The 13,959-nt window shown below is 44.8% G+C and overlaps 1 protein-coding gene across 2 annotated transcripts in view; it reads left to right on the top strand.

Moving 5' to 3' along the window:
* Nucleotides 1-13,959, top strand: part of WDR70 (WD repeat domain 70) — a 365,950-nt gene that overhangs the window by 94,266 nt on the left and 257,725 nt on the right. For both annotated transcript variants that reach the window (XM_054684042.2, NM_001280169.1), the window contains 1 exon segment: nt 1,094-1,247. In XM_054684042.2, coding sequence (XP_054540017.1) covers nt 1,094-1,247 — 154 coding nt within the window.

Genomic DNA, 13,959 nt, shown 5'->3' with positions numbered 1-13,959 from the left:
TATAATAGCATAACCTTTGGTGAGGGAGTTGCAACTCAGGGAAATTCCTGAGGGTTCAGTTATTAGCCATCAGTAGGCAAAATCCCAGAAGCTGGGAGAATGAGCACTTCACTTCTGAAGGGGGAGTTCTGGGTAGCACACCACTGTATTCACTACAGCCACAATGGCAAGATCAAGATCAGTTTTAGTGGAATGGTGAGGGTGGAAAGGTATTGTAGTGCTAAAGAACTAAAGGAGGAGATGAGGAGGCTTGAAAACTTGTTCAAACAGCTTAGCTGTGAAGGGGATGAGAGAGAGAAGATAGTAGAAGTTCCTGAGGAGACTGGGAGAGATGAGATCCAGGATATAAGTATGATTTCCCATGGACTGGAAGAGGTTCATTTCTACCATTGTAATGAAAGAGGAGGAGGAAGAAAGTTCAGGTAAAGATAAGTTTATAACAATAATGAGAGGAAGTTGAGGCAGTTCTTGTTTTCTGAGAAAGAGCCAGAAGATTTAACAGCTGAAAGAGGGAGAGTTGGTTGGGTTGGAGATATAAGGTAATTAGAGAGGTAATTAATAGATTGCAGTGGAGAGTGGGAAGAGAGAGCTACCAGAATAGCCAGTGGTTGGTTGGTTGGTGGTGGTGGTTGTTGTTTTTTTTTTTTTCTGGTGACAGAGTTTTGCTCTTGTTGCCCAGGCTGGAGTGCAATGACGTGATCTTGGCTCACTGCAACTTCTGCCTCCCAGGTTCAAGCAGTTCTCCTGCCTCAGCCTCCCAAGTAGCTGAGATTACAGGTGCCCATCACCATGCCTGGCTAATTTTTTGTATTTTTATTAGAGATGGGGTTTCACCATGTTGGTCAGGCTGATTTTGAACTCCTGACCTCAGGTGATCCATCTGCCTTGGCCTCCCAAAGTTTTGGGATCTTAGGCATGAGCTACCTTGCCCAGCCGCCAGTGGGTATTTAGAACCCATTTGAGGTTGATGTTCCTGATTTTGTGGAATTATCAATTTGTCCATTTGTGTAACATTTTTTTTTCTGGCAATACTTAATGTAGTAAAATTATAAACATTGTGCTTAGTATCTTACCAACTTTTCTTTTTGTACAGCCATCAGATCAAGTCATTACAGTATAGTAACACAGGAGACATGATTCTTGTTGTATCTGGAAGCTCTCAGGCCAAGGTGATTGACAGAGATGGTTTTGAAGTAATGGAATGTATAAAAGGAGACCAGTATATTGTGGACATGGCCAACACCAAGGTAAGCATTAAACAGAATATTTTAATGAATTAATTCAGCACACATTTATTAACAACTATTTGAGTTATCATGTAATAATTTTCCCCAAAAGTTAGTGTCATAAAACAATAGCAATTTATTTGTTCTCACAATCATGTGGATTGATTGGGTGGTTCTGCTTCATACAGTATCAGCTGGAGCACTAGGATCGCTGTAAGATACAAAAGGGGCCCAGATGGTTTGCAGTCAGTGTCCTGCTCCATGGCATCTCTCTGTGTCTTTGCCTCTTCCTTACTTCTACCCCACCCCTTCCCTTCTTGCTGGCTCTCTGGCTCTCTGTCTTTTTCTCTTGCCACATGTCTAGTTTGGGTCTTTTCACAGTGTGGTAGTCTTAGGTGTATTAGTCTGTTCTCATGCTGCTAATAATGACCTATTTGAGACTGGATAATTTATAAAGGAAAGAGGTTAATTGTTTCACAGTTCTGCATGGCTGGAGAGGCCTCACAATCATGGTGGAAGGCAAGGAGGTGCAAAGTCGTGTCTTACATGGCGGCAGGCAGGAGAGAGCATGTGCAGGGGAACTCCCATTTATAAAACCATCAGATCTCATGAGACTTATTCACTACCATGAGAACAGCATGGGGGAAACTGCCTCCATGATTCAATTATCTCCACCTGGCTCCGCCCTTGACACATGGGAATTGTTACAATTCTAGATGAGATTTGGGTGGGGACACAGCCAAACCATATAATTCTGCCTCGGCCCCTCCGAAATCTCATGTCCTCACATTTCAAAACCAATCATGCCTTCCCCAAAGTCCCCCAAACTCTTATTTCAGCATTAACTCAAAATTCCATAGTCCAAAGTCTCATCTAAGACAAGGCAAGTCCCTTCCACCTATGAGCCTGTAAAATCAAAAGCAAGTTAGTTACTTTCTAGATAAACAGGGATACAGGCTTTGGGTAAGTACACTTGTTTCAAATGAGAGAAATTGGCTAAAGCGAAAGAGCTACAGGCCCCATGCAAGTCCAAAACCCAGCAGGCAAATCTTAAAGCTCCAAAATGACCTCCTTTGACTCCATGTGTCACATCCAGGTGATGCAAGAAGTGGGTTCCCAGGGTCTTGGGCAGCCCCATCCCTGTGGCTTTGCAGGGTACAGCCCCCCTTCTGGCTGCATTGAGTGTCGGCAGCTTTTCCAGGCACACAGTGCAAGCAGTCAGTGGATCTACCATTCTGGGGTCTGGAGGATGGTGGCCGTTTTCTCACAGCTCTGCTTGGCAGTACCCCAGTGGGGACTCTGTGTGGGGGCTCCAACCCCATATTTCCCTTTGACACTGCCCTACCAGAGGTTATCCATGAGGGCCTCCCGCTCCCTGCAGCAAACTTTTGCCTGGATTTCCAGGCATTTTCATACATCTTCTGAAATCTAGGCGGAGGTTCACGAACCTTAATTCTTGACTTCTGTGCATCTGCAGGCTTAACACCACCTAGAACCTGAAAGGTTTGGGACTTGCACCCTCTGAAGCCATGGCCTGAGGTGTATCTTGGCCCCTTTTACCTATGGCAGGAGCAGCTGGGATGTAGGGCACCAAGTTCCTAGGCTGCACACAGGGGGTTCTGGACCCACAAAACCATTTTTTCCTTCTAAGCCTCCAGGCCTGTGATGGGAGGGTCTGCTGTGAGGGTCTCTAACATGCCCTGGAGACATTTGCCCCATTGTCTTGGTGATTAACATTTGGCTCCTCATTGCTTATGCAAATTTCTACAACCCAGTTTCCTCAGAAAATAGATTTTTCTTTTCTGTTGCATCATCAGGCTACAAATTTTCTGAACTTTTATGCTCTGCTTCTTCTCGAATGCTTTGCTGCTTAGAAATTTCTTCTGGCAGATACCTTAAATCGTCTCTGTCAAGTTCAAAGTTCCACAGATCTCTAGGGAACTCTAGAAAAAAATTCTTATTTCACTCTTTCCCGCCTATCTTATGCCCTTTTCTAATACAGGGGCACAATGCCTCCAGTGTCTTTGCATAGTAAGAGTGACTTTACTCCATTTCCCAACAAATTCCTCATCTCCATCTGAGACCACCTCTGCCTGGACCTTATTGTCCATATCACTATTAACATTTTGGTCAAAGCCATTCAACAAGTCTCTAGGAAGTTCCAAACTTTCCCACATTTTCCTATCCTCTTCTGAGCCTTCCAAACTGTTCCAGCCTCTCCCTGTTACCCAGTTCCAAAGTTGCTTCCACATTTTCGGGTATCTTTACAGCAGCACCCCACTCTACTGGTATCAACTTATTGTATTAGTCTGTTCTCACACTGCAAATAAAGACATACCTGAGACTGGGTAATTTATAAAGGAAAGAGGTTGAATAGACTCACAGTTCTGCATGGCTGGGGAGGCCTCACAATCATGGTGGAAGGCAAGGAGATGCAAAAGCATGTCTCACATAGCAGCAGGCAGGAGAGAGCATGTGCAGGGGAACTCCCATTTATAAAACCATCAGATCTCATGAGACTTATTCAGTACCATGAGAACAGTATGGGGGGAACCGTCCCCATGATTCAGTTATCTGCACCTGGCCCCACCCTTGACACGTGGGAATTATTACAATGCAAGGTGAGATTTGGGTGGGGACACATCCAAACTATATCAGTAGGTTTTGACTTCTTGCTTGATTGCTAGGTTGCATGGAGGACAAACATGGAAATTAATTAAGTACCTTAATATCTGGCTTCAGATCTTAGATAGGATCAGAGGGCCAGCTCAAATTTGCAAGGAGGGAAGGTAGATCCCACCATTATATGGGTGAATGGCAAAATCAAACAGAAATTATGTGGGATGGGAGATACTGATGCAGGCATCTTTGGAAACATTCTACTTAGCTAATTTTATGCTAGGCTTTAGGTCAAGAAGGAGAGAGAGAGCTGACATGCTGTGGTACACACTTATAGTCCCAGCTACTTGGAAGGCTGAGGCAGGAGGATTGCTTGATCCCAGGAGTTTGAGGTAGTGTGTGATGATCATGCTTGTGAATAGCCGCTAGCCACTGAACTACAGCTTGGGCAACGTTGAGACACCCTGTCTCTTAATTAAAAAAAAAAAAAAGGAAAGAAAGTGGTCTCAGTTTTTTTTTTTTTTTTTTAATTGATCATTCTTGGGTGTTTCTCGCAGAGGGGGATTTGGCAGGGTCATAGGACAATAGTGGAGGGAAGATCAGCAGATAAACAAGTGAACAAAGGTCTCTGGTTTTCCTAGGCAGAGGACCCTGCGGCCTTCCGCAGTGTTTGGTCCCTGGGTACTTGAGATTAGGGAGTGGTGATGACTCTTAAGGAGCATGCTGCCTTCAAGCATCTGTTTAACAAAGCACATCTTGCACCGCCCTTAATCCATTTAACCCTGAGTGGACACAGCACATGTTTCAGAGAGCACAGGATTGGGGGTAAGGTCATAGATCAATAGCATCCCAAAGCAGAAGAATTTTTCTTAGTACAGAACAAAATGAAGTCTCCCATGTCTACTTCTTTCTACACAGACACAGCAACCATCTGATTTCTCTATCTTTCCCCCACCTTTCCCCCTTTTCTATTCCACAAAACCGCCATCGTCATCATGGCCTGTTCTCAATGAGCTGTTGGGTACACCTCCCAGACGGGGTGGTGGCCGGGCAGAGGGGCTCCTCACTTCCCAGAAGGGGTGGCCAGGCAGAGGCACCCCCCACCTCCCAGACGGAGCGGCGGCCGGGAGGAGGTGCCCCCCACCTCCCTCCCGGACGGGGCGGCTGGCCGAGCAGGGGCTGACCCCCCACCTCCCTCCCGGATGGGGCGGCTGGCCGGGCGGGGGCTGACCCCTCACCTCCCTCCCAGATGGGGCGGCTGGCCGGGTGGGGGCTGACCCCCCACCTCCCTCCCAGACGGGGCGGCTGGCCAGGTGGGGGCTGACCCCCCACCTCCCTCCTGGACGGGTTGGCTGCCGGGCGGAGACGCTCCTCACTTCCCAGATGGGGCGGCTGCTGGGCGGAGGGGCTCCTCACTTCTCAGATGGGGCGGCTGCCGGGCGGAGGGGCTCCTCACTTCTCAGACGGGGCGGCTGCCGGGTGGAGGGGCTCCTCACTTCTCAGACGGGGCGGCTGGGCAGAGATGCTCCTCACCTCACAGACGGGGTCGCGGCCAGGCAGAGGCGCTCCTCACATCCCAGACGGGGCGGCGGGGCAGAGGCGCTCCCCACATCTCAGACAATGGGCGGCCGGGCAGAGACGCTCCTCACTTCCTAGACGGGATGGCGGCCGGGAAGAGGCGCTCCTCACTTCCCAGACTGGGCAGCCGGGCAGAGGGGCTCCTCACATCCCAGACGATGGGCGGCCAGGCAGAGACGCTCCTTACTTCCCAGACGGGGTGGCGGCCGGGCAGAGGCTGTAATCTCGGCACTTTGGGAGGCCAAGGCAGGCGGCTGGGAGGTGGCGGTTGTAGCTAGCCGAGATCACGCCACTGCACTCCAGCCTGGGCAACATTGAGCACTGAGTGAATGAGACTCTGTCTGCAATCCCGGCACCTCGGGAGGCCGAGGCTGGCAGATCACTCGCGGTTAGGAGCTGGAGACCAGCCCGGCCAACACAGCGAAACCCTGTCTCCACCAAAAAAATATGAAAACCAGTCAGGCGTGGCGGCGCACGCTTGCAATCGCAGGCACTCGGCAGGCTGAGGCAGGAGAATCAGGCAGGGAGGTTGCATTGAGTCGAGATGGCAGCAGTACAGTCCAGCTTCGGCTTGGCATCAGAGGGAGACCGTGGAAAGAGAGGGAGAGGGAGACCGTGGGGAGAGGGAGAGGGTGAGGTCTCAGTTTTTAATGTAAATATTTTTAATGGGATAATGATATTTTAAGATTAAAGTATATTATATATCAGTTAACTACAGGTCAATAATTATATAAAACTTAAGGTATGAAACACATTTATTTTTGCTAACATATCTGTGAGTTGACTGTTCTTGGCTTGGTGAGGCTGCAAGCTGCAGATAGAGTCTAGGTATGTTTTCTGTGTGTGTGTTCCCCCTTGGATCAGTGGACTACCTGAGGATGTGTTTTTGTCACAGTGATAGAATCACAAGGAAACTCCAGTTCTGGAAGTACATTTTAAGCCATTGCTTCTATCATGTCCACTAACATTCAGTCAGCCAAAGCACATACCTTGTCCATGGCTAACATTGATAGTATAGATAAATATACCTGATCTCTAGCAGGAGGAACTGCATTGTCTTGGGGAAAGGTTGTAGATATAGGGAGGGGTGATGAGTTGGGAACAATAATGTCGTCTGCCACAAACAAAGTGTAACTGGATATGGTTGATGCAGAATTTTGAACGTTTGTTTTAATTCTGATTTTTACTCTTTTCCCCCATCTAGTGCCCTTTTGTAATACAGTAACTCTCATGATTTTTGTCTGAATTGAAATCTTCTATGAGATTAGATTGTCTACGAAGATACAGTCGATCCTCCTTGTTTTCAGCTTTTGTATTTGTGAACTCACCTACTATTTTTTGTAACCCCAAAATCAGTACTCACAGCACTTTCATAGTCATGTGTTTGCATAGAGTGTCAAAGAATTTGAGTTTGAACAAGGTGATATTCTGCCTTCTTTTTCAGCTCTCATACAATAGTCAGGTATCCTTTTTGTGGTCTATTTAATGCCATGCTTTTCCTATTTTTGTACTGTTTGTTGGTTGTTTTGCCATTTAAATTAACCCCCAAGCATAGTGCTGAAGTGCTGCTTAGCATTCACAAGTCCAAGAAGTCTGTGATGTGCCTTACAGAGAAAATAGATGCATTAAATAAACTTCATTCAGGCGTGAGTGCTGTAGTGCCATTGGCTGTGAGTTCAATGTTAATGAATGAACAATATATATTATTTATTTATTCATTCATTTAATTATTATTATTATTATTTTTGAGATAGAATCTCACTCTGTTGCTCAGGCTGGAGTGCAGTGGTGCAGTCTTGGCTCACTGCAACCTCTGCCTCTTGGGTTCAAGCGAGTCCCCTGCCTTAGCCTCCCGAGTAGCTAAGACTACAGGCATGCACCACCATGCCTGGCTAATTTTTTTTTTTTTTTTTTTTTTTGTATTTTTAGTAGAGACGGGGTTTCACCACGTTGGCCAGGCTGGTCTCGAACTGCAGACCTCAAGTGATCCGCCTGCCTTGGCTTCCCAAAGTGCTAGGGTTACAGGCGTTAGCCACTGTGCCTGGCCAACAATATATATTAAATAAGCACACATACAACAAAAGTAGGTGTTGGTAAGTTTACAAAAATGTGACCAGTAGCTTGCTGAAACCTAACTTTTTATTCGTTCATGGAACTTTCTAGACCGTAACTACACTGAATAATGAGAATCTGCTGTAATCTTTTTAGGTGCTGTAGATGAGCCATTGGATTAAATTATTACAGTATGTTTCAGACTGCTCTATGTTGAACCCTAGTGAAGTGCCTCTCAAACCCTCATAAGGATCACAATCTCATGTCCTTTCTTTTGTTATTGAATGCCCAGTATGTGTTAGCGATTTAAACAAAATTCAAATATAATTTTTTTTTTTTTGAGACAGAGTCTCGCTCTGTCACCTAAGCTGGAGAGTGCAGTGGCATGATCTCGGCTCACTACAACCTCTGTCTCCTGGGTTCAAGTGATTCTCCTGCCTCAGCATCCTGAGTAGCCGGGATTACAGGCGCCCGCCACCACGCTGGGCTAATTTTTGTATTTTTAGTAGAGACGGGGTTTCGCCAGGTTGTCCAGGCTGGTCTCAAACTCCTGACCTCATGTGATCCGCCTGCCTTGGCCTCCTAAAGTGCTGGGATTATAGGCGTGAGCCACCATGCCCGGCCTTGACTTTTTAATAATAACCATTCTGACTGGTGTGAGATGGTATGCCATTGTGGTTTTGATTTGCATTTCTCTAATGATCAGTGATATTGAGCTTTTTTTCGTATGCTTGTTGGCCGCATGTGTCTTCTTTTGAAGTGTCTGTTTATGTTCTTTGCCCACTTTCTAATGAGATTTTTTTTTTCTTGTAAATTTGTTTAAGTTCCTTATCAGTGTTGGACATTAGATCTTTGTCACATGCATTGTTGCAAAAATTTCTCCCATTCTGTAGGTTGTCTGTTCCCTCTGTTGAGAGTTTCTTTTGCTGTGCAGAAGCTTCAAGAAGAAAGGAATCCAATTGGTTCTGTGTCTGTCTCTTTTGGTATTCTCAGGCTTATGTAGTCATCCATATAGAAAGATGATTAGGAAAGTAGGACAAGAATAACAGAAATCTACATAAAAGTGTAGGAAATTAAAATTAGTTACCAGCATACAAAAAACTACTATATGTTATAATTACATACTATAACTCACCCCTCCTTGCCAAATATTCTCTCTCTTTTGACTTCAAAATCATGGCTTATATGTACTTTCTCCATTTCCCAGATGCAAATATAATTAATTGACTTTGTTTATCTAGGAAATGTTACTGATATCTTAATTGTAGTCATTGGCTTGAGTGATGGGTTTTGGTAATTCAACTACTATTACTTGAAAGTAGTAGATTTCATAGGATACTGTTATAAAATCTTTTTAACCTCTTTTCTGATTTCAGGAGTAATTAGTAATTGTAGTTTACTGGAAAATTCAATGAATAGGGTGTTAAAGGAAGCAATTTATTAATAATATATCTAATCTATCATGATAAAATATTATATACTTCATATGTAAGCAGGCCCTCCTAATTATATTGTTAAATTGTTATATTATTAAATTTGTATCTCTATTCTTTATATCATTTTATATATGGGTATGTATATATAAATATATATATATATATTTTTTTTTTTTTGAGAGGGTGTCTGGTTCTGTCACCAGGCTAGAGTGCAGTGGTGCGATCTCAGCTCACTGCAATCTCCTCCTCCCGGGTACAAGTGATTCCCCTGCCTCAGCCTCCCGAGTAGCTGGGACTACAGGTACGTACCACCACACCCGGCTAATTTTTGTATTTTTAGTAGATTCGGGATTTCACCATGTTGGCCAGTCTGGTCTTGAGCTCCTGACCTCGTGATCTGCCTGCCTAGGCCTCCCAAAGTTCTGGGATTACAGGCATGAGCCACCGCATCCAGCCCATAGTTGTTATTCTTTTGCCTCCAGGTATAGGACTCCTTTAAACATTTCTTGTAGGCCTGGCCTAGTGGTGATGAATTTCCTGCTTTTGTTTGCCTGAGAAAGACTTTATTTCTCTTTCATTATAACTGCTGAGTGTACTTGTCTTGGGTGGCTTTTTTTTTTTTTTTTTTTTTTTTTTCCTTTCAGCACTTTGACAATATCATTTCATTCTCTTCTGGCCTATAAGGTTTGTGCTGAGGAATCCACTGTTAAGTCTGATGGGTGTGGTCTTATATGTGACTAGAGTTTTTTTTTTTTCTGTTATTAGAATTTCCTCTTTGTCTTTGACTTTTGACAATCTGACTATAATGTGCCACTAAAAAGACCTTTTTGGGTTGTATCTATATGGGAATCTCCTACCTTCTTGTATCTGTATGTCTAAGTCTCCTGTTAGACTTGAAAAGTTTTCAACGATTATTTTATTAAATAGGTTTTCTATGCCATTGATCTCTTCACCTCCTGGAACACCCAAAATTCAGATATTTGGTTGCTTTATGGTGTCCCATACATTATGTAGGCTTTCTTTATTCTTTTTTGTTCTTTACTTTTTTTTTTTTTTTTTGTCTAACTGGGCTGTTTGGAAAGACCTGTCTTCAAGTTCTGAAATTCTTTCTTGTGCTTGATCTAGTCTCTTGTTGAAGCTTTCAGTTGTATTTTTTATTTCGTTTATTGAATTATTCTAAGATTTTGTTTTTGTAATTTATTTATCTTTGGTGAATTCTCATTCATATCCTGAATTGTTTTTCTGGTTCCTTTGTATTGTTTATCTGTGTTCTCTTGTATATCACTGAGCTTCTTTTAGACTACGATTTCGAATTTTTTTCAGACATTTCATATTTTCTTTTCACTGGAATCTGTTGGTGGAGAATTATTGTGTTCCCTTGGAGGTGTCACTTTTCCTTGCTTTTTTGTGTTTCTTGTGTTCTTACATTGTTATCTGTGCAACTCTTGTAACAGTTACTTCTTCCAGTTTTTTGGATTGGCTTTCATAGAGGAATACTTTTTCCTGTAGATGTATCTGTGGTGTTGGTTAGGTAGGGCACTTCAGCATTGATTCTGGATGTGTGTAGTAGTGTAGTCTCCATATGACTTCTTTGGCTTTAAACCCTGTCAGTGGTGTGTGTGTTTTCCTCAGAGGCTTAGGTGAATTTGTTAGTGGAGGCTGTGGTGAGGTTTAATTAGGTGTGGCAATGCCAGGTGGGCCAGTCTTCTGGCCCCAGTGGTGGCAATGTTGGGCTGAATGTCCCTGTTCTTGGGCCCTTGCGCACAGTATATGAGCACTGGTGTTAGTAGGTTCAGACAGGCTGATATTTGGGCCTCCAGGTGGCTTTTTGAGGTGCCAGTAGTGGCAGTGGTGAGTTGAGTGGGTGGGTTGGGCCCCCGAGCATTGTGCATGGTGTTGGTGATGGCAGTATAGTGGCAGGGCAACACCTGGGCTTCCAGGTAGCACACACTGATGTTAGTGGTGGCTGTGACAGACTGGGCAGCCTGGTCTTCAGACCCCCAGGTGGTACACATAGCTGGGTGCCAGGTTTGGTGGTGGTGGCAGGCTGAGCAACCTTGTCCTCCAGCCCCTAGGGGGTGTAGATAGATATAAGCAGTGGTAGACTGGGCAGGGTGAACCCCCAGGCCTTTAGATGGCATGCTTAGGCACTGGCAGTAGGTTTTCTGGCCTGTTATTATGCCATCTGGTAGTACACACTCCTGCTTGGAGTGACCATTGGGGCACAGCAATCCTAGGCTATATGGTAGGGTGGTGTGGTAGGGCACTTGGTTGGGGTGACATTGTCAGGTCTAGGGTGGTGTGGTAGGGCACTCAGGGGGTGACAGTGTCAGGCTTTTTTTTTTTTATTATTATACTTTAAGTTTTAGGGTACATGTGCACAATGTGCAGGTTAGTTACATATGTATACGTGTGCCATGCTGGTGCGCTGCACCCACTAACTCGTCATCTAGCATTAGGTATATCTCCCAGTGCTATCCCTCCCCCTTCCCCCCAGTGTCAGGCATTTTGGGGCTGTCATCAGGTCCTCCTGATGGTCCAAATGGGTATAGGCTGTGGTAGGTGGGACGGGGGCAATTCCTAGGCCTTCAGATGGCGTGCTATGGTGCGGCAGGCATTCTGGGGCTGTTTGGTCTCTTTATGTGCATGTGCCTGAGGTGACTGATGGTGCAGGGGAATCCATAGGCCCCTGGGCAGTGTGATAGAGAGCACTGGGGTTGCTGGTGCCAGGCCTTGTGAGCTTGTCCTTAAGGCCTCTGATGTTGTGCACAAATGCAGGCTGTGTTGGGCAGGGCAGGGTGATCACCATGTCCTGGATAGTGTCCTTGGGTGGTGGTTGCAGCAGCAGTAGTAGGCAGGGAGAGTCTGTCCTCAGGGCATGTGGAAATGAACAGCTCTGCTAAGGGGAAGGCTCAATGACAGAGGTGGTGGGGTTGGTGGTGAGGGAGATTGATGCCAGTGGTAGCCATCCCAGGCAGATACATCTCAGTCTCTGGAGAGCACATGCTTTGTCTCCACTTCCCCTATTCCCTGTGGCATTGGCTGCATTGGCTAGGGTGAGCCTGTCCTCAAGGCACATGTACCACAGTGCTGCTGTTGTGGGTAGCAGGGTTGCTGTCTGTGGTACCTGCCCCAGGCAGGTGATTCTTAGGCTCTGGTCCCTGGCTGCAGCAGCAGGCAGGGAGAGCCTGCCCTTAGAGCATGTGCGGGTGTGCTGGGGCTTTGCTGCCGGGGGTGGGTGGGCAAGGTTACTCTCAGTGGCAGTGACCTGAGGCAGGTGGGTCTGGGCTTTGGCTCCCTTTGTCCTTGAGGCAGCATCCACAGAGCTTTGCATTGTCCTTTCTTCAGTGTACTGGATGCTGTGTGATCCAGAGTGCTGGGGATATTGCTGCTCTGCTGGGTCCAACTGGTGTCATGTGCTACAACCCTCTCAGTGGGTATGAGGGGATGTCATGGGGCCTCCAGGGATGTGGAGATGCAGGTACTGTTTGGCCCCAGAAAGAAAACAGACTGGTGGGGTCTGGGCTCTCAAATTCGTGCCATGCTGCAGGTGCTTGGGTTTCCAGGTGTGCGTGGAACCTATTGTGAGCTTCCTCTTTAGAAGCTTGTTTATACCAGTCTCAGCTTGTCAGGGTTAAGGGACTGTGCTATGGCTAGGATTGCAGGTATCTACAGGGAGAATCTGGATGCTGGGAATCTTTTACTCACCTTTTCCCCACACTGAGGAGCCTCTTAGGGCTCCCAGCTGGTCCTGGCTGGGCTCTGTGCCTTGCTTTCTTCAGTGCCTGTCACTTCTCTGCTGAATTCCAACATTCTCTCTTTGATGCTGTATTTGAAGTGTGATTATCTACTCATTAAGCTTTTCTTTGTAGAGGAGGTGAGTGTCTGGTGCTTCTAGTTAGCCATCTTGAAGTCCCCCATAAGCTTTCTTTTATCAGTTCATCTAGAGCTGATATTGTTAAGTGCCTTTCTCCAGGATTGTCTTCAACTCTTTTTCTTTTCAACATGAAAGCAATTCTTTGCCATTTATTTTTAAATTACATGACTAAGGTGGAGAAAGCAGGTTCAGGATACCTCAGAATGCTTGGACATTTTAGTGGGAGATATCTCCATTAGTGGATCTTAGTCATGGAAGTTAGAAGAGTTTTCAGATGTTTTATTTATTTTTGAATAGTACGTGTAGTCATTCTGATACCCAGCTATTCCAAAAAAATGGCACTTATTATTTGGAGATGAAATATATTAGTCAGGTCTTTTTACTGGTGAATACTTTCTCTTAAGAACTTAAAATATTTAATTTTTATTAAAATAACTGTTCTGGGTTTATTTTTGTTTTCTTGAGCAAAAGAAAACTGTTAACTTAAGGTTTTAATAATAGATATAACTAAAAAATTGAATGATTTGAAGTACATTTTATTTCTTTACATTTTCTAAATATTTACAGAAACTTTAATAGAAACTTCTTAACATTGGTTTCTGCCCTTTTGACATGTCCCCATCATTTTCGGAGTACTTTCTTACATTTTGGCACAACAAGATGTTCCAGGGTCATCTTATACTTTCCCTAATTTGATCCTACCTACTTTTCTAGTGATCCATGGCTTCATTCAACAGGGAAGTCAATTTAGAAATTAAGATTTGGTACTCTGGATATATTCATTGCTGTTGGTTGTCATTGCTTCTAGCCTCAAAAGACAAAGCTAGGAGGGAGATAAACCATTCCAAAAATTAAAATAAGTAAAAAATTATGAGTTCATTTGGATACATCTAATTCTAATCCAACTTTCTAGCCTTTTCCCGTTCCATATTCGTAATTCACTTCTCCAACAGTGAAGAACGTGGCTTTTAACATTATAATTATATTTACTCATTTGTTCAGTGTTACAGTACGTGGAAAGTAGTTTCAGAATTGCTACACCCAAAGCTCTTGTTGTAGGGTGAATTCTAAGATGGCTCCTAAGAGTCCCTGCACTTCTCCTTGAATGTAGTTTTGAACTATAAGTATAATGGGCTAGTCACTCCTATGATTACATTGTGTGACACAATGG

Source organism: Pan troglodytes, chromosome 4 (genome assembly GCF_028858775.2).
Source record: "Pan troglodytes isolate AG18354 chromosome 4, NHGRI_mPanTro3-v2.0_pri, whole genome shotgun sequence".
NCBI lineage: Eukaryota > Metazoa > Chordata > Mammalia > Primates > Hominidae > Pan > Pan troglodytes.
The sequence above is the reverse complement of the archived record's forward strand: the minus strand, read 5'-3'. Positions and strand labels throughout refer to the sequence as shown.